We start from the raw sequence: 21,560 nt of genomic DNA, 5'->3' as shown, positions 1-21,560 counted from the left end.
CAAATATAAATTAAAAGAAACAACAATAATAATAATAAAAATAAATAAATAATAAAATAAAACAAAACCGATGCACAGCGTGGGTAAAACAAACAAAGCAAGACGCGAACGAAAAATAAAAACAACAAAAACAAAGAAACAGATAACAAAGAAAACAAAAAAAAAAACCAAACCCCCCCCCCCAAAAAAACACACACACACACAAAGAAACCCAAAACTCAGCACCAAGTATAACTTTCTAAATTAATTCCCTTCATAATGTCTCAGAAACTCAGTTAAAGGTAACCATATTTCTTCAAAATCTACTCCCTTTCCTCTGACAATATAAGTAAGTCGTTCCAATACAATACATGATGCCATCTCCTTCACCCACATATGACTTGAGAGTACATCCACTTTCTTCCAATACAAAGATATTAAGCGCCTAGCTTGCAGGAGGCCAAAGTCAATTAATTTTAGCTGTCTGGTGCTAAAGTCACAGTTCTTTGGATATATACCAGACACACACATTTTTGCTTCAACAGGTATATTTAGATGACCTCTTTAGCATCCCATCAAGTTGGGCAACGGCCTGATAACAAGCCAATCATTTGATTCAGGTGTGTTGGAACAAGGATGCATCTAAAAGCTGCAGGGCAGCAGTTCTCAAGGACTGGAGTCGGAGACACTGCTCTACACAATGTGAAGAAGAAAAAAGTCAGGATTCTATACAAAATGTTTGGTAACAGCCAAAGAGCCAAAGATGTTGAGCCCTGTGCATCCTCTAACCAACAACCGTTTCAACCAAAATGAATGTTTCTGCTAAATTCAGATTTATTTTGTAAATGTAGCTAGAAATTGATATTTCCTTCATGATGTGACTCCGGTCATCGATCTGTGTTTAATACATGTGTTTTTAAACTTTAAAGGGAACAGCGACATTGAACGCTATCAGATGGCCAATAAGAAAATTCCTTTTAAATTTGCCAGACCAGTAGAAGAATGGCTACAAGAGAAAGGTAATTTCAAATCAACCTGATGTATCTGATTGTGCTAATGTAAAGTTAACTGTAACCTCTAGAATAGCATGAAAACCTCTGAACATGAATGTGAACCCACACACCGCTTAAAAATGAGAACTCACCAAAGAACTAGATAAGTGAATAAATTTGTACAAAAGCAATGTCACTGAAAGTTATAGAAACAGAGCAGCAATAACTGTGAAGGTTGTGTTTTTAATTTAGCGAGTGTGTACACAAACTTCGTCCACAGAGGAGATGTCATCTCCCTACAACCGCTGCACTTATGCAGCTCACATCACATCTGATTCATTCCTTACTCATTTATTTTCATCAAATGATGTGCTGTTAATGGTTCTTTCTATGTTTTGTTGGTAAAATTCATCATGCAGTTTTATGCCACTGTGTGAGAAATCTGTGTTTCAGTTTAGTACATATAGTATCATTCACTTTTAATAGAGGAATACATTATGTATTGTCCTTCACACTGTCAAGATAAATTAATTACTTTTGTCATTGTAAGGTGGAATCAACAGCTAACTATGTGTAGTGTAATGTTTGAGGTTGGCTACTGTGCGCACTGTTGCAGTTTGCTTAGTATTGGGTTTTAGTGGCACTGCACCTGGGTGTTTGCATTTTTGTTTTATTCAAAGGTCCTTTCTTTGTTGACAATATCTTACTCTGGATGTCTTCTCTAGGGCGGCAGTTAACAATTTTCAACACACAAGCAACAGTGGCAATTGGTGGTAGTGATCGTGGCCGGCCCTTTCAAGGTCAGCTCTCGGGCCTTTATTACAATGGCCTAAAGGTGTTGAACATGGCAGCTGAAGGCAACCCAAACATCAAGATTAATGGCAGTGTAAGGCTGGTAGGCGATGTACCTAGTGTGGCAGGTTCAGCCAGGACCACAGCCATGTCTCCAGAGATGACAACGTCCTTCATTGAGACTACTACCATGATGTCCACTACAACCACACGGAAACACAGATCTTCCTCAACTGTACAGGTATGTATGTTCTTATGACTATACATACAGGAAGCAAGAGTCATATTTGTTGTTCTTCAACCTTCATGATTTGATGCATTAACATTTGGTTGCACTTTCTATTACGGCTCGGTAATAAAGTGGTAATAGTAGGGTAACAAAGCGGAAACAAGAACGTAATAATGTGGTAATTTCTAAGTTTTTACCATGCAATTGCCAAAGTAATAACCACTTAGTATCCAAGTAATATTAGTCTGGTAGCAACAGTGTTCACACTGAGTAATATTACATGCAAATTTATGTAATTAGATGATAAGAGCCCAAAAACTGAGGGTAATAATGTGGAAATACAGCTCGGTAATAAAGTGGTAATAGTAAGGTATCAGGGAAGAAACAAGAATGCAATTATGTGGTTATTAACACTCAATTACCCATGGTCGTTTCTGTGTAATATGCACGAAACAGCTGCAAAATGCAAATTACCTGTTTCCAATAAATTACATATGAATAACCCATTAAGGCTAACTTAAAGAAGTGTGATTATTACCTGGAAATATTGCTATTAGTTTCTGTGTAATAAGCAGGAAACAGCGCTGCAAAATGCATAATTGCCTGTTTCCATTTAATAATATATTAATAACTATGTAATAACCTTTTAAAGCACACTTAAAGAATCGTAATGACTACCAGGAAACACCTGTGGAAGCTTTTGTGTAACAAGCAGGAATTTAATACCATGGTCATGATCATAAATTAAAACAAGCATCAGGAAATATGTAATGAACTGGAAACACTTGTGCAAAATGCAAATAATTCAGTTTAAAAGAATAACACATTAGATTCGTATTGGAGTTTAGATAACGCTCTTTCATATGGATGACAACACATAATACGGTCAATCTATTTCAGGAAAGAAGGAAAGAAAGTGGAGCACATTTTTAAAATGTCCAGTATACAAAAATAAGATGCCATCCATCTTCCCCTGCTTGTACAATTCAGGGTGGGGGGGGGCGCAACACCACCGCCCTGCACTGCCATCCATAGATCTAGCTGGGGGTGGATAGCTATATTCTGAGTACACTAAACCTCCACCCTAAACTGTTGAAAACTGGAGTGCTTTATTTTTTGGTGACTATGTCTTATTTGAAAGTATAACTAACCACATCTAGTTGTCTGTCCATATTTACAATATTAATGATCAGCTTATTTCATGACAGCATCACTTTTATGCAACCTTAGTTTTTAGAACTACTCTAAGTAGTATTAGCTAAGCTAACATTAGCCACTAACTTGCTGTTAGCTACTCCGTTAAGTTGACAGTATGTAACATAGATTAATAACTACAAGTGACATGGTGCTAAATATAACTTAAGGAATAAAAAAGGTTTTACTTACCTTTGCAGTCCTGCAGCAGTTGCTGTAATATGGGTTTGACTCCAAATGTATTGGTATAATCCGTTGGTTTATGCAAGCATGGATCTATGAGGCCAAAAGGGATGCAAATGGTGGCTAAAGTTAGCAGTTAGAAGAGAATGTAGGCAGCAGTCTGCCACCTACCGCCAGCCAACTCTTTGCAAGCTGCTTCTATTTATGCTTATTAAAAAAATCAAATGCTTATTGGCTAGCGACTATAGCAGTGTAGTCGTGTCTAACTCCAATAATGACCATAATTTTTAAATAGGTAGATTCAATATAACTATGAAACAGGCAGGTGAACACATGATCCACTGTGGCAACCACTAAAAGGTGCAGCTGGAAGAAGAAAAATTGGAGTGCATAAGGAAAATATTAACTGAGGCCACAGAGCAAAAAAGTCAAAAGCCTACCTCCCATAGATATCATACAACTATTAATGTTTTTGAAACCAGAAGAGTCAGCGCCTACTGGTCATTAAAAAGAATGTAGGTTTATTGCATTTCCACTGGCTTTACTTTACAGACTCGAATCTATATTCATGCTTTATGTGCAGTTTATAGTCTGGATACAATTTCAAAGGTTTTACACGTTATCTGAACCTAATACAAAAGTAGTAGCAGCTGAAAGTGAATGTCTCATTGCTGTGTTGTAGTATCAGATTATCTCGCTTGTGTATCTGCTGTTCCCGTTTTAGGGAGAGAAGGGAAAGACCGACTGGAGTATCTTGACAGATTTTAGAATATGAAATATTTTTAAATATTGAATATTTTTAAAGGATTTTTCTTCTGATGAAAAAGAATTAATGATTTAATATGATTCAGAGCAACTGCTGTGAAGATGACTTGTGATGATTTAGTACTATAGAAATAAAAGTAAAAACTGCATTAATGCAATGAGCTCATCTGTCAGTTAACCTATGTTAAAAGTATCTGTTTAACGTTACACAACATTAAAGACGTGGGCATTCACAGCTTGGCATGGTTTGGTAGATTCCAGAGTCTTTTGTGCCAAATTTAGGTGTAAAAGATTAAAAAGAAACTGGGGCAAGGATAACAGCCGAACTACTCTTTGCTTGTTGCTCTTACTGCCATGCTTGGGTTTATGTCAGCTGATGCAAATGGAATAGCTGCTCTTTGATGTTAAATGTAAAACCATCTGAATGTATTTAATGTTAGGAACCCTTAGATAATATTGGTAGAACTACTATTTTTCAAATGTTTATATGAGTTTTGTTTATTAGTAAAAAAAAAAAAAAAAAAAAAAAAAAACTTAACTCAAGGTTCTATTGCAGAGCCTTTCAGTTGAACTCAGATCATCTGTACATTACAACATCTATTCAATTCAATTCAATTCAATTTTATTTATATAGCGCCAAATCACAACAAGAGTCGCCTCAAGGAGCTTCATAGATACAGAGAAAAACCCAACAATCATATGACCCCCTTTGAGCAGCACTTTGGCGACAGTGGGAAGGAAAAACTCCATTTTAACAGGAAGAAACCTCCGGCAGAACCAGGCTCAGGGAGGGGCGGGGCCATCTGCTGCAACCAGTTGGGGTGAGAGAAGGAAGACAGGATAAAGACATGCTGTGGAAGAGAGACAGAGGTTAATAACAGATATGATTCAATGCAGAGAGGTCTGTTAACACATAGTGAGTGAGAAAGGTGACTGGAAAGGAAAAACTCAATGCATCATGGGAATCCCCGGCAGCCTACGTCTATTGCAGCATAACTAAGGGAGGATTCAGGGTCACCTGGTCCAGCCCTAACTATATGCTTTAGCAAAAAGGAAAGTTTGAAGCCTAATCTTGAAAGTAGAGATAGTGTCTGTCTCCTGAATCCAAACTGGAAGCTGGTTCCACAGAAGAGGGGCCTGAAAACTGAAGGCTCTCCCTCCCATTCTACTTTAAATACTCTAGGAACAACAAGTAGGCCTGCAGAGCGAAGTGCTCTAATAGGGTGATATGGTACTACAAGGTCATTAAGATAAGATGGGGCCTGATTATTTAAGACCTTGTATGTGAGGAGCAGGATTTTGAATTCAATTCTGGATTTAACAGGAAGCCAAAACAGGAGAAATCTGCTCTCTCTTTCTAGTCCCTGTCAGGACTCTTGCTGCAGCATTTTGGATTAACTGAAGGCTTTTCAGGGAGTTTTTAGGACTTCCTGATAATAATGAATTACAGTCGTCCAGCCTGGAAGTAATAAATGCATGAACTAGTTTTTCAGCGTCACTCTGAGACAGGATATTTCTAATTTTAGAGATGTTGCGCAAATGGAAGAACGCAGTCTTACATATTTGTTTAATATGTGCGTTGAAGGACATGTCCTGGTCAAAAATGACTCCAAGGTTCCTCACAGTGTTACTGGAGGCCAAGGTAATGCCATCCAGAGGAAGAATCTGGTTAGATACCATATTTCTAAGCTTTTCAGGGCCGAGTACAATAATCTCAGTTTTATCTGAATTAAGAAGCAGAAAGTTAGCGGCCATCCAGGTCTTTATGTCTTTAAGACATTCCTGCAGTTTAACTCATTGGTGTGTGTTATCTGGCTTCATGGACAGATAGAGCTGGGTGTCATCTGCATAGCAGTGAAAATGTATGCTATGTCTTCTAATGAAGCTGCCTAAGGGAAGCATGTATAATGTAAACAGAATTGGTCCTAGCACTGAACCAGTTCTGAAGTTATATTACCCGGCAAGCAGGCAACAGAAGAAAGGTTCAAGTGTGGAACCACCAGCTGAGGTCATTCTGTGTATATGTGAGGTATATAACACCCAGAGCCTACAGAAAGTAAATAACATTTAGCAACTTTGCCTGACCTAATAGCAGAGGACTTTGCATCCAGTGTAGACTTAGCATAACTCCAAAGCATTCAATAGACAGGGCAGACCCTAAAGTCATCAAAAGTCCAAATAAATTTGGGAGACAGTAGATGTTTGGAGAAGTATGAAAGAGGGTATTTGCGTTCGACACCAAAGACCATCTTAATTAGAATGCCACCAACAAAGTAGTGTAAATAACAGCTGAGCCATGGAAAAAACTATAACAAACTGAAAGCTCTGAAAAACGATGAACCTTGACTTAAGATCTTTTGCTCGTTGTTGTGCTCCTGTGATTGGCATTCACTTTCTAACTTGTCTTAAATATTCTTCTCCTCTCTTTATGCGCTACTTTGTGTCTTCTGGTGGCTCTTTGCTGTTTTGGTATATTTGCTATGGATATTGTGTCTCTGATGACCAACATTCTGGCCCTGAAGCACCAAGAGGACATTGGGTCATCTGCCGAGTGTTCGAGTGATGATGAAGATGAGGAGGAGTGTGAAACTAGCCGTACAGGTGGGCTAGGTTAGTTTGCATTTGCTTGCTTTCTTTGTGCTGTCACTCATCTGCAATAGAGGATCGAGGTATCCTTAAAGCATCACGCCCCCATGGTCAGTCAAAGTGTATCTTAATAAATGGCCAAGGTGGTAACAGTAAGCTAAGCCCAATTCCTCAGCAATACTTAATGTAAGAAAACTGGGTATTCAAATGTATTTGTACATTCAGAATCTTAATTTAGCACAGTGGTAATTTATCAAGGTCATGAGCTACACTTGCACATGGGGTTATACAAAGTAGTCAACATGGTCACCAATGTACATTCAATTGTTGTCTGCTAAGGGGAAAATGAGGGTTAGTCCATGTCATCACCAGTATGCCGAGTTTGTATGATGGTGAACCATGTTCTCTGTACTGATGCTGAACTTATAACATCATGTTTGAGTCCATTGCTTCTGCCATTCATTGCTCTATTGATTTTAAGTTTCAAACAGTACATTTGAACAGTTTTTGGTTTTAAATTTTGTGTTCAGCTAAAGTGTTGTCTAGTTTACATCAATGTATTTTAATTTTGGTTTCTATTTGTGCTTTCCCAGATTTAGAGGCTTGCATTGGTACATGTGCTAGAGAACAGATATCATTGAATTTCTGTGTACAGGTTTTTCTTTTTTTGGGTTACACTTTTGCTTTTAGGTGTACTTGTTATTCTGTCTTTTTTGTACCTAAATATTTAAAATAAATGAATAAATAAATAAAATGTTGCGATAACTTAACACTCAAATTGAAAGAGTTTGGGAATTTCCATATTTCAGTTTTTGTAGTGGACAGTTAACAGATATATTTTTGCTATGGCACAAAAGCATAGACACGTATTTCTTAGGTAGATAAAAAGTTGAAAGTTGTTAGCTTTAATATGATCACAGGAACATCCACCAGGTCACTCAGGAGTTGGGGTAAGCTACATCTTAGCCACACACCAAAAAGTATTTTCAGAAATGGAAAAGACGTTGCTTTTCAAGTAAAGTGTTTCTGTGATAAGATTTATTGTAACACTAAACCTGACTCTACCTTTAACACCCAAACAGGTCATCTGGTGGATGTAAATAGGTGGAGGTTCTGTGTCTCATTTACAGCACAATCGTTGATGCGAAGGTTGATTTTCACCCAGATAGTAAACGTAATGCCACCAAAGTGGAGCTATGGGTGTGAACTGCATGTTAAAATATTCGAATTCCAAAACAGTCGAGATATCTATCAAATCACAAATGTTGGAGGTGATAGTGTGATAAAGAAACATTTACGCCGTTTCTTAAGTTCCCTTTAGGGAAATGGATATAGTGTTATTCCTAATCCGGAAAGATGATGTTCATCACAACATATGCCCTCACTGAAGGTCATTCCCAAATTTTTTCAGAGTATGTGAAATATTGTTGTTAAATGGGTTTAAAACGGTCAGGTCCAGGGTGAGATCCATGGGGATTTGTGAAGAAAGACAAAGACAGGGCCTCAGTCATCCAATCATATGTTTACACAGAAATTCACATCATTCTAACCCGGACATCACGTTGACGTTGACAGCTGCATGCTTTGATTTTACTTTTCTTTTGCTCCTTTTTCTAAGTCGATGCTTTTTTCTGGTTGTTTTGCATTTTTTAAAGTTTTGTTGCCAAGACTTCATTCCCGCCTTTTCGCCAGTTGTCTAAAAATGCATTTTTGTATTTTGGCCTCATCATGTGTGGCATGACGTTTTGGTGGGTGACAACTGTTTCCAGCTGTTAAAAAAAAAAGAAAAAAGAAAACACACACACATCACCTTATTGTTTCAAAGCAGCTACACAGGCAGAAAAAAGAAACTTTTCTTGCCATCAACGTTTTAATCCTGAACATACCGAGTTCCACACGAGACTGACGGCAGAACCAGTCTGCCGTCCTGCTTTGACTTCCTTTCTAAAGCTGCTTTGCATTTGAACATGTTTTGGTGCTGATGGCAAAAAAGGACTTTTTGCCACAAATTCTGCTTTCTTCATTTTCTTTTCTTAAGCGATCATTGTTATCATGGTATGATAAACTCTAAAAATCATTGACTTCAGGAAGATCGTTTCTTGCATGTGTTTTGACTGATACCATGCGCCTGCAATTACACAAACTTGGTTGTTTTGTTTGCATTTCTGTTTACGTTGGAAGCCATTTTTTGTGGTTGCATCATCATCAATGGTCATCTTTCTCACTCAACGCGGTGTTTTTCTTCTTTTTCTTTCCTTTTCTTTTCTTCGTGTGGCTGTTGTCTGTCTGGTTTGTTTAGAGAATTTATCAAGTGATTCTGTTCTCTGTTGTAAATTTTCCGTTTTCCTTTTTTTCTTTCAGTTAATTTCATAAGATGGCAACTAAAAGGGCTTCTTAAATGGTTTTACTGCAAACTATTAAAAACCTTCAGTGTGCAAATAAGCAGGTTACATTTTTTCCATGAAAAAGGCCAACAACCAGTAACAAATATTCTGCTAATCCTTCATTTAAATCCTGTAAGATGCTAGCATCACTCACTGATGAGACTGCGTTAGAGACGAACATAAACTTCTGACTCAACATGTCTAACTAGATCAAATCTGAGAAGCATTTTCAGTTAATTGTCCAGTTGTTCTTATGAAAAATGCCAAAAATGTTGCAACAATAATTGTTTTATCAAACAGGGTAGAGAAAAAATAACTTGGATCATATAATATTAGTTTGTGATTGCAGGGTTCGGCTAAAGATGCAACATTTACATTTGTCATAGGGTTCCTTATTCTTCTCTAGTTTTTACTGAACTATACAGAATAAAATCTCTTTGACTCTTAAGTATTATTTAATAATATTAAATAAAATGTTAAATAGTGTTTTTGTACATACAGCACATTTAGGAAAGTTTGGCTCAAAAATAGGTTGTACTTTAATACCGTACATCCCAGCAAGTCTCGGGTTTTACCTTTGGAGACAGTATTTATCGATTTAAGCATTTCATTTTCTTCTAATGTTTTGATTATCCGGGGGATCTTGGCTGCATCAAACTTGCTTTTGGAAGTCAATGTCCAGTTCTTCATATTTGGCTCCTTCTTCTCTTTAATTTGATTATCACAAAGGTTTGTCAGTTATTACCAGGATGAAGTTGTCTTTGGCCTATGAACAGAAAAATATCTTTCCTTAGGGTAGTTGTTGCAGTATAATGTAGGATCTTTGGGAAATTCTCATGGTCTTCAGATAACTGCTATTCTAGTGACTTTACTTTCTTATCCTGTGGCTCCACATAGGTTTTAGCAACCTATGCAATGGATTTCACCCATAATCAACCAGTGTGATAAAAATGAAAGTAACAGATAAAAGCTAAGCCATAAATTTAACAATAATAATGATAATTTACTTTTTTAAAGGGTTCATTTTAAAGTAAATTATTATATAAGGGAGGGGTTTAGAGACTATATGCTGGATGTGCACTCAAATACAAATCACACACAGAAAGGTGTTGACCATTTTCTGAAGCGTGACTCATGATAATATTTTTTTTATTATTTTTTTTTACTTCCTACAACCTCTGACATTGTTTATTTAGTTCAGGCTAATCAGAGATTTGCCATCTTATGGAATTCATGTCGAATTCAATTTTGACCTACATGGAAAAACATGTAGTTATAATACTGACTCATATATCAGATGACACTACAGGTTTAAAGCTGATATCCTTATTTTTTGTATCATCAAATGATAATCATTTATATTTATGAGAATTGTAGAATAAGTTACAATATATATATGTTTAAATGCTGCAATTATTCAATGACAATAGGATGTTTCTGAACGTAAAACGATATGTAGAAGATATGTAGAAGTGAAAGACATAAATGTCATCAGATGACATATTACACTATATCATTGTTTATTTTGTGCAAAGTGAGCTAAAATGCAGAAGCAGCGTGTGAAAATGAAGTATTCCTTCAACAGAAGATGGGAACAAAGGTCTCGAATCGGCCCAGCGTAACGCCACAACTCCTCACTGACAGGCTGTGCCAAGATCTTAAGAGATTTATAATAATAATAATAATAATAATGGATTGCATTTATAAAGCGCTTTTCGGGGCCCTCAAAGCGCTTCACAATTGCAGTATTTATTCACTCTCACATTCACACACTATTTATGTATAAACTAATGTTCAAAAACTTCAATGGGCCAAAATTCCTCCATCACAATATGAGAGACTGATAAAGCTGCACAGGAAGTTGTTACTGAAGGTGTATTGAATCACTGGGTGTACTTTTTTCACACACTGCTTCTGCACTTTGCTTAGTTTTTGATAAATAATAGCACAGTATAATATGTCACGTTTTGTTGTGCATCTGACTTTAAATAATTTTAGAATCTACTGAGGGCCGTGTGATGATATATGGGGATAATTCAGAACAGACCTACGAGATTAATGTCTTGATTTATCAAACCTTAAAACGGAAACATATTGTACTTTCTGTTTCACTGTAGTTATATTGATACAGGACAACAAACATTCTGACACTACAAAAACTATATCCCAATTAAAACAAGTGGTTTTTACATTGGTTTCGTTCATTAAATAAATAAAGTTTTAAACCAAGATTGCAGTCATAAAACTGTAAATGTTACTATTCTCAATAGTAACATTTACAGTTTTATGCTTTATTAAGGTTTAAAGTAACAGTTTCTAGGATTTTTGTTTCAAGTCTCTAGAAGAAACACAACTGTAACTAAACCTTAAGCTCACTGATGAAACGATTGCTTTTATATTTGCGGCAGTACAATCTCAAAAGCAACACAACTAGAAAGAAGCAAATAAGTTACTGCTGACGCTAATGTAAACCAAAGAGTTCCTACCGCTGCGTCTTCATCTTGAAAACATTAAAGCAGGGAAACATGAGCTGACTTTTCATAGAAAAGAGAACACAGTTGACCTCCGCTAAGAACGAGCTCCTGGCCACAGGAAGGAGAATCTCCCTTTTAACAGGAAGAAACCTCCGGCAGAACCAGGCTCACAGAGGGGCGGGGCCATCTGCCCCAACTGATTTTGGGTGAGGGGAGGAAGACGGGAAAAAACACATCCTGTGGAAGAGAGCCAGAGATTAATAATAACAAATGAATAAAGTCTTGTATAAACCCACAGTGAATAAGAAAGAGTGACTAACCCTAACAGTGAAGTGTCTGTCTCCTGGATCCAAACTGGAAGCTGGTTCCACAGAAGAGGGGCCTGAAAACTGAAGGCTCTGCCTCCCATTCTACTTTTAAATACTCTAGGAACAACAAGTCAACTTTCATTATGCTCTACAGTTTAAACTCACAGTGAGTGCAGCAAAAAGTCGTGATGGAAGAAGACAAGTTATGCATAGTGTTTTGTTCATATATTGATTTACCATCCTCATCAGGTCTGGGTCACAGAGGCACCAGTCTAATCAGAGATTCCCAGACCTTACATTCTTGGCCCAAGCCAGCTGTCAGACATAATCTCACCACCCTATCGTCTCAATAGAAAATGAATGAAACAGCTCAACAAGGAGTAGGAAGCATGCTAGTCAGATGCCTGGACCACGTCAACCGGCTCTTGCTTTAATGAAAAGGAGCTGTGTTTGCTTGAATGACCACACCTTTCAACATGCTTCTCGCGCTTCTATAAAAGGCCAGATTCCCTTTGGAAGAAATCCTTTTCTGCCACATGTGCCCACAGTTGCATTCTTTCAGTCACAGCTGGTGGACATAGGTGCGAGTGTAACATGAATCTGTTCTAAATCAAAAACCGTGCAAAAGCCTGGCTCTCTCTGCACAGCTGTCTGCTACAGTGTCCACATAAGCACAGATGCTCTTTCTTCCTTTATACTCATCCCCCCCCTCATGAAGCTAACCAAGACATATTTGAAGTCCTCCACTCGAGGCAGAATTCCTAGACTAGACTGAGGAATTCACCTGTTTTCTCACGAGAACATTTGGAGTGCTGACCCAGCATGGACCAAAGTTGTCCAGGTTGCTACTTTAAGATCCTTGTTTGATCTAATAAGATACGTTTTGGCTTGGCAGCAATTTATCCCAAACTCCCCCCTCTGGAGAACACCTTTGCAACATGCACAGTCTAATGGATATCAGCTTTATACTTGTCTTTTAAATTCTAATGAAATGCATTCCACATTTAATAAAACATTATTAATGTATGTTTTATGTTACTTGTTTCTGTTTCTCACACACTGCTGTTAGTTCAACGTGAGCTGTGTCCCAATTGCATACTCTATACAACTATTTTCTTTGGTGATTGGAGGGGTGGGGCTATTGGGATTGTTTAAAGTGACAAACTCGTCATGTGAGTTTGCGTCCTGGATACATTGGACGTTGAATGAACAGACATCGGGGAACTGCTAATGGCTTTCCAAAGTTGCAGCTTGGCTGTGTGCAACCTTGCAGCACACGTTTCTTTTCAGTGTAAACTCCTGTTTAAACTTCACTGGTTATGAGATTGGGACACAGCGTCTGTCTCCTGTTCTTCTAACATCGGTCAGTCCTACCTGCGCCCAGTTTGCTGTGTCGTTTCTTTTCTACTTTCCCTAAATGCAACTTACTTTAAGCATGCATCAACATCCTGCAGTACAACTAAAACGAAACCAAAGGAGAGTTCTAATAACAACCCATTTTCAGCCAGTACCATCTCTCTCCGATGTACACCCAGACTGCACGGCCGGTTCATGTTTAAAAACTAACATTACAAATAGATTTGTCATCAAGAAACACACGAGAGAGGAGCCCGTCGTCCAGTCGAGCACCTTTCTCAGCAGTGTCTGTTTTCTATTGTGTGCATCTGGTTGTAGTGTGTGCAAAATTTTAAATGGCTTCGTTCTTCCATCTTAACATTTTTCATTTGATAGTTTTTAACTGGTCATATTTTTGGTAGTTTATCCAATTGGTTTTGAATATGTTTTTGGCTTTACAAGTCTGTTTTCTATTCTTTTATGGTTTTTCTTTTTGAAATCAGATAATACATAAATTACTATTTTGTGAACAATTTCCATATAATTTAACTTTTTGGGCTTTGGAACTCCTTCACAGCGACTAGCTTGTGTGTTTTACTTTCAGCACTAAGCTCTCCTAAGTCACAATGAAAGCAATATTCAAAAGATGGCAAAAAAGTCCGACTTGTTTGAACCTATTCAGAAACTCACAAATTAGTAGGTGAAGCAGTTCCACATCCACTTGTCACATTTCTTCCATTTTTCAGATTTTTTACAATCTTTTTTCACAAAAAAGAGGAAAAAAAAGAAAGAAAGAATATTTTGACTGTAATGAAACAAACAAACAAACAAACGAATGAATTGCATGGCTAAGAAGTTGCAGTTTAGGGTTTGTGAGACATGTCAGTGTTAGAGTTTTTCTGTTCTTTTCTGTAGATGGGCATGTATATTGCTCATTGTTTGTATATCCCCATCCCTTCCTTACAGCCCAAAGCTCTAATGCCGCCCGACCGCTTCGTACTGCCTTTACATGGACATGGCAACTGACTTACACTGTCACCCTCATCATCCTCATTTCCTATGTAATATGTTCGTAGGTCCCAATCCCTCTTCACCCTTTCCCTTGTCTTTAGAGATTTTACAATATAAAGTCATCCATCCATTCTAAAGAACATATGTCAAATTAAGCAAAAACTATAACATGAATAGATTTTAGGTGTCACTGAAGTCTCTTGCAATGAAAAAAAGATACACAGATTTTTTTGTACAAAACAACTTATTTACCAGGAAAAAACAAAAGATAAAAAACAGTATTATGGTGTTTATTTTTTATGTTATGTGGTGTGGTTGTATGTGTTGTTGCCTCCCTGTACCGTCACGTTTTAAGATAGAACACAATCTACAATGGATAAAAATGACCTTTAACAGTGGCTATCCAACAGTCTTACCCAACTTTTCCTTTGTAAATTCTTTTCCTCATGCCTAACTCACGTGGGCAATTTGTTGATGTAAGTTGACGATATCCAGTCTGTACGTTTTCTCCTTGCACTGATTTTCAAAGATGCAGTTTGTAAAATGTGAGGCTTTTCCCAATGTTTCATTTTAGGTGTGTCAGACTACTGGCAAGGTGACATTTTACATTAATATACTCGGAATTAGCTGCTTTCTTCCATCCGTATTAGTAGCTTACTGGCTCTTTCAAATTTCCCACGTGTGTCATTTTAAAGAGTTTATTTGTTTCTTATTCTGCATTACAGTATCGATCAGCTGTTATGCCGGCACTTGCTCTCAGAAACCTTTCGATATATATCCTTAAGGGATATAAGTAAATTAAACTATGACAACAGCCTTTTATATGTATCATACAGGTGTGAATAGTGTCTGTTCCAGAAAGCCATATTGGATTGTTATTTTGATGCCCCGTAAAAGCCACTTATACTTGTTAACGTGCAACACACACACACACACACACACACACACACACACACACACACACACACACACACACTCACTTACACTTAGTCTAACTGACATAACATGACGTGACATGAAAGGACTGCCTTTCATTAACGGTTTAGGCTCACACCAGTTTGTTTGATGAAGTAAAACCCCAGATATCTTAAACAAAAAGTAACAAGCCTGTTTTGAAAATGTGGAAAGTGTTCAGAAATGTTTCAGAGGAATAAATACTCAAGTACAGTAACAAAATGGTATACTTTATTACTTCTCATGTCTGGATAGAGTCAAAGCATTAGGTTCACATTAGTGTAAATTTCCCTTTTTGGTTAATATCCTCACGGTTGTAGAATACTTTCATGCAGAATAAGCGTTAATAAATTTAAAATGACTTTTAAAATGCAGGTATTGTACTACTACTCATCCAAAGAAATAACTGATTAGTGGTGAATATGTGTATGTAATATATATACAGTAGTAACACTTATTAGAAGCTAATGATCTTAAGGACAGGTTTGGTTTTAAAATCTTGCAAACTGCATCTCTTAACCCTGGATATGTTTTATAGAAATGATCATCTTAAATTTTGTGCTTGTGGATGTTGTGTTTGTGATTATTTGTGAGTTGCATACTTGCTGCTTTTAGTTGACATCTAATTTGGTATGTGCATCAACAACTGTATACAGGTGCTCTACTGCATGGAGACTTTTTATGTCAGTGTAACAGTCACATTTTCGATGTTTACTCCGACTGTTGCCAGCTTGAGATTACAGACTATGATAAGTACATCAAACTCTTTTATACAAAGTGTAAAATATTATCAGTCCTATTTTTGTACAAATTCAATTCTGCAAATGTTGGGATGCTGTATGAAATGTAACTACAAACAGAATGCAATGATTTGCAACAACAACAATGAAAAACAAACAAACAAACAGTTTAAACTGGCATTTTCCTTCTTCTTTCAGCTGCTCTGTTTCTAATACTAACACCTCAGGTTAGTTTAAATACCTCAGGTCTGCTCACTGATCCTCACCCCACTTTGTAGCCGAGCTTCATCAACTCTTGAAAATTGGTACACCATGTCAAAACTTGCAAGGTGTGTGGTCATTGACTTGTTGAAATAAGCAAGACTTCCTGTAATAAATATTGCCTGGTTGATGCCATACCTTGTAAACATGTTTACAGTGCGAGTAACCAATGCCAATGCCTGCACAATCACAAATGCTGGCTTTTAGCTGTGCTTGATAACAAGCTAGATGGCCTCTCTCTCCAAAAAGAACTGTTAAACAGTCAGGCCAGAGCACAGTTTTCCACTTTGCATTTATTTCAAATGAGTGTGGGCCCAAGACAGTCATTTACATACACAGTCATATGTTACTTGATAACCTGATTAGGTGTTTTTGTTTCGTTTTTTGTTGTTGTTCAACAACTTTTCCAATCTTGAAGTGCATGAAATTCAAAGTGGATATTTTAATATACTATAAATAATTTGCAAATCATTGTACTGTGTTTTTATTTAGATTTTTCAGCCTTTCCCAATGTTTTCAGGAGGAAATATAGTGGCATCATCTGTTTTATCAAAATTATTTTTACTGCATGTGCGATAAAATGATTTTGGCTTGATATATCAGTTTACCTTACTTTCTTAAAGAAAAAACTGTATCTTATAAAATGACTCAACTAAATATGATTTAAGTAATTTGCATTTAGCACAATTTAGCATGACAAAATGTAATGGATTACATCTGAGGACCGGAGAGTTTGTTAAATGTGGTTAGTAAGTAGGGATGGGTATTGTTTAGGTTTTATCCGATACCGGTGCCAAACCGGTACTTTTGAAACGGTGCCGGTGCTTAAACGGTGCTCGAATCGGTGCTTAAACAATGGAAAAAACACAAACTTTGTCCAAAAACCTCTCATGTTCAGCTGTTTTCCACTTTTTCTTTGGTCATTTTAGCCTTTTTGGCCAGGGTGAAGGGAGTACCTGCCATCAAACAAGAAGACAGCCGCATGTAACTATGACGGTGTTTGCTAGTTCACCTTACGTGCATTAATGTAATAACGTGGTTAGCCTACTCAACGTAAATTACACACGAACAACATTAAGCTACTCACGCAGAGAAGAACGGCTGCTGCTGCTACACTGGCAGGGCTAGGGGCCAGGACTCTCCTCTTCGGGTTCTTGGGGGATGTTGCTAACTCCGGGTCCGATAACAGGCAACCCACCCGCACTCAAGGGTTTTAACAAAACGCTATACGTTGCCAGGTGTTTCATCAGATTCGAGGTGTTACCTCCTTTGCACAGTATCAGCTTGAAGCACTTGTTGCAGCCGGCTGAGTTTGCATTTTGCTGTGAAGTACAGCCAGACTTTGCCCGCTTCGCTTTGGGCATTTTTAATCTGTAGCTCTGCTCTAAAAGATCGTACGTACCTGGGCCCGCCTACTACGCTTGCAAAGGTAAAATGATTGGCTAGAGTCTAAAGTGTATGACGTCTCAGGGAAAAAAAGCACCGAAATAAAGCACCGAAATGTGCGCTGCTTTTTGGTCTGGTTACTACCGTTTATGTCAGAACCGGTGCGATACCGGTATCCATCCCTATTAGTAAGTGGATCATTTCTCTCCATTGACATAAATCACCTTTGAGGACACATTATTAACAGTATCTTCCATGTATATACGTCAAACAGCACCTACCTGCTCTTGTTGCAGAAATAACTTGTTCTTCAGTTTGTTAAACAAAGATAGATAAGTCATGCATTTTTACTTCCTTTGGAACTTAGAGCAGGATTCAAAGATAAATGTGCATCACTTTTGACTGATTTATTAGAAACCGATATGCCAAGTCATGATCATTGATTTGAGATGAGGTGTTGTGAGTCCAGGTGTGTCAAATGCATTGCACTGTCTTAATAAAACGTTGTCCTCTAACGTGTCTACATGTGTGTCTCTAACCCCAGGAGATGAGTTAGTCGTCAAAATACTTGAGGATCCATTAGTGCACCCCTCTGTAGCTCCTTGTACACCCTTCATTCCCACTCCCTCAACCCACCACCCACTCCTCACCATTTTGAGACCACCAAAGAGTCCCTGTCCAAGGCCACTGAGGCGGGGCTACCTTGCTTGTCGGACCGAGGCAGCGATGATTGTGATGATGATGGCTTGGTGATATCGGGGTATGGCTCTGGGAAAGCGTTCAAGTCTAAGCTGCCACCCTACTGATGATGAAGATTTTTACTCAACCTTCTTCTTGGTAACAGATAAGACCTTGTCCACGTCAGGCTTTCAAGGTGACTACAAAGCAAATGCAACCAAGACTTTTATACGTAACAAACCTTCCATCTCCAGACGCAGTAGGACTACCACTATCGCCATAGCACGAACCGCCGACCAGAGCCGCACCACCACCACCTCTGCCTCCACCGCAACCCTCCAAACAGCCAGCTGGCAAAACGAATAACCGCGAGCTAAAACCCCGGCCCGACCTAGCGTTGCTTCCATTGCCCACATCCTTTGAGGTAGACAGCACCAAGCTGAGGGGCCCATTAATAACCTCCCCAATGTTCCGTAATATACCCACAGCACTTCCCACAGAGCCAGGCGTCAGGCGAGTTCCAGGGCCCTCGGAAGTGGTCCGCGAATCTAGCAGCACCACCGGGATGGTCATCGGAATAGTGGCGGCCGCTGCCCTGTGCATCCTCATCCTTCTATATGCCATGTATAAGTACAGGAACAGGGATGAAGGCTCCTACCAGGTGGACGAGAGCAGGAACTACATAACCAACTCGGCTGTGCAGAGCAATGGCGCTGTCATGAAGGACAAACAGCAAAGCTTGAAAGGCAGCAACAAGAGACAGAAAAACAAGGATAAGGAGTATTATGTGTGACTGTGAGACTTTCGTGTACACGAGAGAGCGAAGAAAGAGAGCACTAAGAGAACTTTTACTTATCAGTTTCCTCGTGAGGAGCTATGACAAATGATGGTATAATATGGAACTTGAAAATTCTTATACTGTGCTGAGTAGTTGAACTGATGATATGTACTGTAACATAAAGCACACTTACTATTAAGCAAAAGCTTAATGACAAGGTTAAATAGCAACTTTAGAGACCTTACTCTTCTATCTGGTCAGAGACATTATTGGTAGAGAAATACTTCACAGCATCATTCTCCTAAGTGACTTTTAGAGCTACGTGATCCTTGGCATTAAACAATTTTTTGTGAAATTGTTAATTACAAAAGGCTCATAAAATCACACCTTTTCAGCATGTAAACAACATAGTGCTTAACAAGAGGGGGTCAGGCACACAATGGTTGTAAAAATAAAGGACTCTTGTATCAAAATATTACCAATTTTTATGGTTTATAAATAAGTGCTGTGTCTTAACTATTTTTGCTCCAGGCTAATGAGAAACCAACAAAAGAACAGCAAGAAAAGAAAATGATTTCTGTGTATAAACTAATGGAGAGGGCATACCTCATAACACAATTATTCTCATTGTCTGGCTGACACAGTGAAGCTTTGTGGAGAGAGCTTGCCAGTTCTCTCGGTAAGAAACACGTGATTGTAAAATGCATGCCATCCTGATTCATATGGTATAGCACAAGTCCAGTATGCAGTGTTCGACTTGGACCACGTCCTCTTTAATGCACAAGCCAAAACGTCATCATTAGATTGGGACTTGCCCTGAGCCCCTGAAAACTGCTGAAAAATCTGCAAAAGAAAAAGGTCTAATATCGACGCATAGCTAGTGGTGGTCTTCTCTCTTTGCAAAATTGTGTGTTGGTTCATTGCGTATCATTCTCTTTTTTATGGAGGTGTCAGGAAGAAGACAAATGCAGTACTACAACACTGTTAACAAATGTGTATACAGAAATAAATCTAATGTTGAAAGTGTGAATTCTATCTGCTATCGCAGTCAACTGTGTCAAAAAAGAAGAAATTTGTTTACATATTTTATTACATGCTATCTGTTGTACTTTGTAGGTAGTAAATTGTACATATACCATGACAGTTGTAATTTTTAGTACCACTATTGTACAGACTAAACACATGGTTTATCAACAGATTTCATGAGAAATTTATTAACTGTTATTAATTTACATGGAGAAAGACTCTAACGAGAATGTGAAGAATCATATTGCTATTCATAAAGAATAAAATGTATTGTTAGCCTAGAAATCTAAAAAGAGATGTTTCTAAAGTTGCATGAATATTTAATTACTGTCCGACAAATACAACGTGCCCTTTCTTCTGTACCATGACTTTCTTGTTCTGGGTGACAGTACTGATTTGTTTAGTTTCATTTTAAGTTTTTTGGAGAGAACAACATCAGATTTATGACAAAGAGACAACAAAAGAATGGGCCTTCAACGTTTGGAAAGACAAATTCTGTGGGACCATAAATCATTGCTTAATTGTCCTTTTATGTTTCCATTACCTGTCATTGTCATTAAGTCACCAGGTGCAGTCTTTTTCTTAGAAATCACATTTTTGTCACAATTGTTACTTTTCATAACCTTTTTCCATCAGTTTGATAACAAATAAAACTTTTTTTCTTCAGACGTTATACTGTACTCGTTGGGTAAATATGATTAGTCTTCACTGTCGTTAGTCTTCACTAAAATACTGTACCGTTTTGACATTTACCACAAATCTCATCACAGAATCAGGCATACTATTTCTTAGAGGAAAACAGTTTAAAAACTACAAAAACTTTTAGCTTTCCTCCTCAAATGAAAGCTGAAGGCTCTGCCTCTACTTTCAAATGTCTTACGAACCACAAGTAAACTGTTCTGTGGGGCTAATACAGCACTATTCCTCTTAGACAAGACCTTGTATGGATGATGTACACTCTCTCTTTCTAGTCCCTGTCAGGACTCTTGCTGCAGCATTTTGGATTAGCTGAAGGCTTTTCGGTGAGTTTTTAGGACTTCCTGATAATAATGAATTACAGTCGTCCAGCCCGGAAGTAATAAATGCATGAACTAGTTTTTCAGCGTCACTCTGAGACAGGATATTTCTAACTTTAGAGATGTTGCACAAATGGAAGAAAGCAGTCTTACATATTTGTTTAATATGTGCGTTGAAGGACATGTCCTGGTCAAAAATGACTCCAAGGTTCCTCACAGCGTTACTGGAGGCCAAGGTAATGCCATCCAGAGTAAGAATCTGGTTAGATACCATATTTCTAAGCTTTTCAGGGCCGAGTACAATAACCTCAGTTTTATCTGAATTAAGAAGCGGAAAGTTAGCGGCCATCCAGGTCTTTATGTCTTTAAGACATTCCTGCAGTTTAACTCATTGGTGTGTGTTATCTGGCTTCATGGACAGATAGAGCTGGGTGTCATCTGCATAGCAGTGTAAATGTATGCTATGTCTTCTAATGATGCTGCCTAAGG

General features: G+C 38.0%; 1 protein-coding gene across 1 annotated transcript in view; it reads left to right on the top strand.

Moving 5' to 3' along the window:
* nrxn3a (neurexin 3a) overlaps positions 1–19,076 on the top strand; it is a 199,261-nt gene extending 180,185 nt beyond the window's left edge. The window contains 7 exon segments of the mRNA XM_040049114.1: positions 909–998; positions 1,697–2,004; positions 6,657–6,735; positions 18,118–18,225; positions 18,228–18,370; positions 18,372–18,584; positions 18,586–19,076. Of these exon segments, the coding sequence (XP_039905048.1) occupies positions 909–998; positions 1,697–2,004; positions 6,657–6,735; positions 18,118–18,225; positions 18,228–18,370; positions 18,372–18,584; positions 18,586–19,044 (1,400 nt within the window). The 3' untranslated portion in view covers positions 19,045–19,076.
* Positions 19,077–21,560: the final 2,484 nt, after the last annotated feature.

The sequence above is a fragment of the Simochromis diagramma genome, unplaced genomic scaffold (assembly GCF_900408965.1).
Source record: "Simochromis diagramma unplaced genomic scaffold, fSimDia1.1 OVJJ01000426.1, whole genome shotgun sequence".
Taxonomy (NCBI): domain Eukaryota; kingdom Metazoa; phylum Chordata; class Actinopteri; order Cichliformes; family Cichlidae; genus Simochromis; species Simochromis diagramma.
This window is presented reverse-complemented; position numbering and strand designations above follow the sequence as displayed.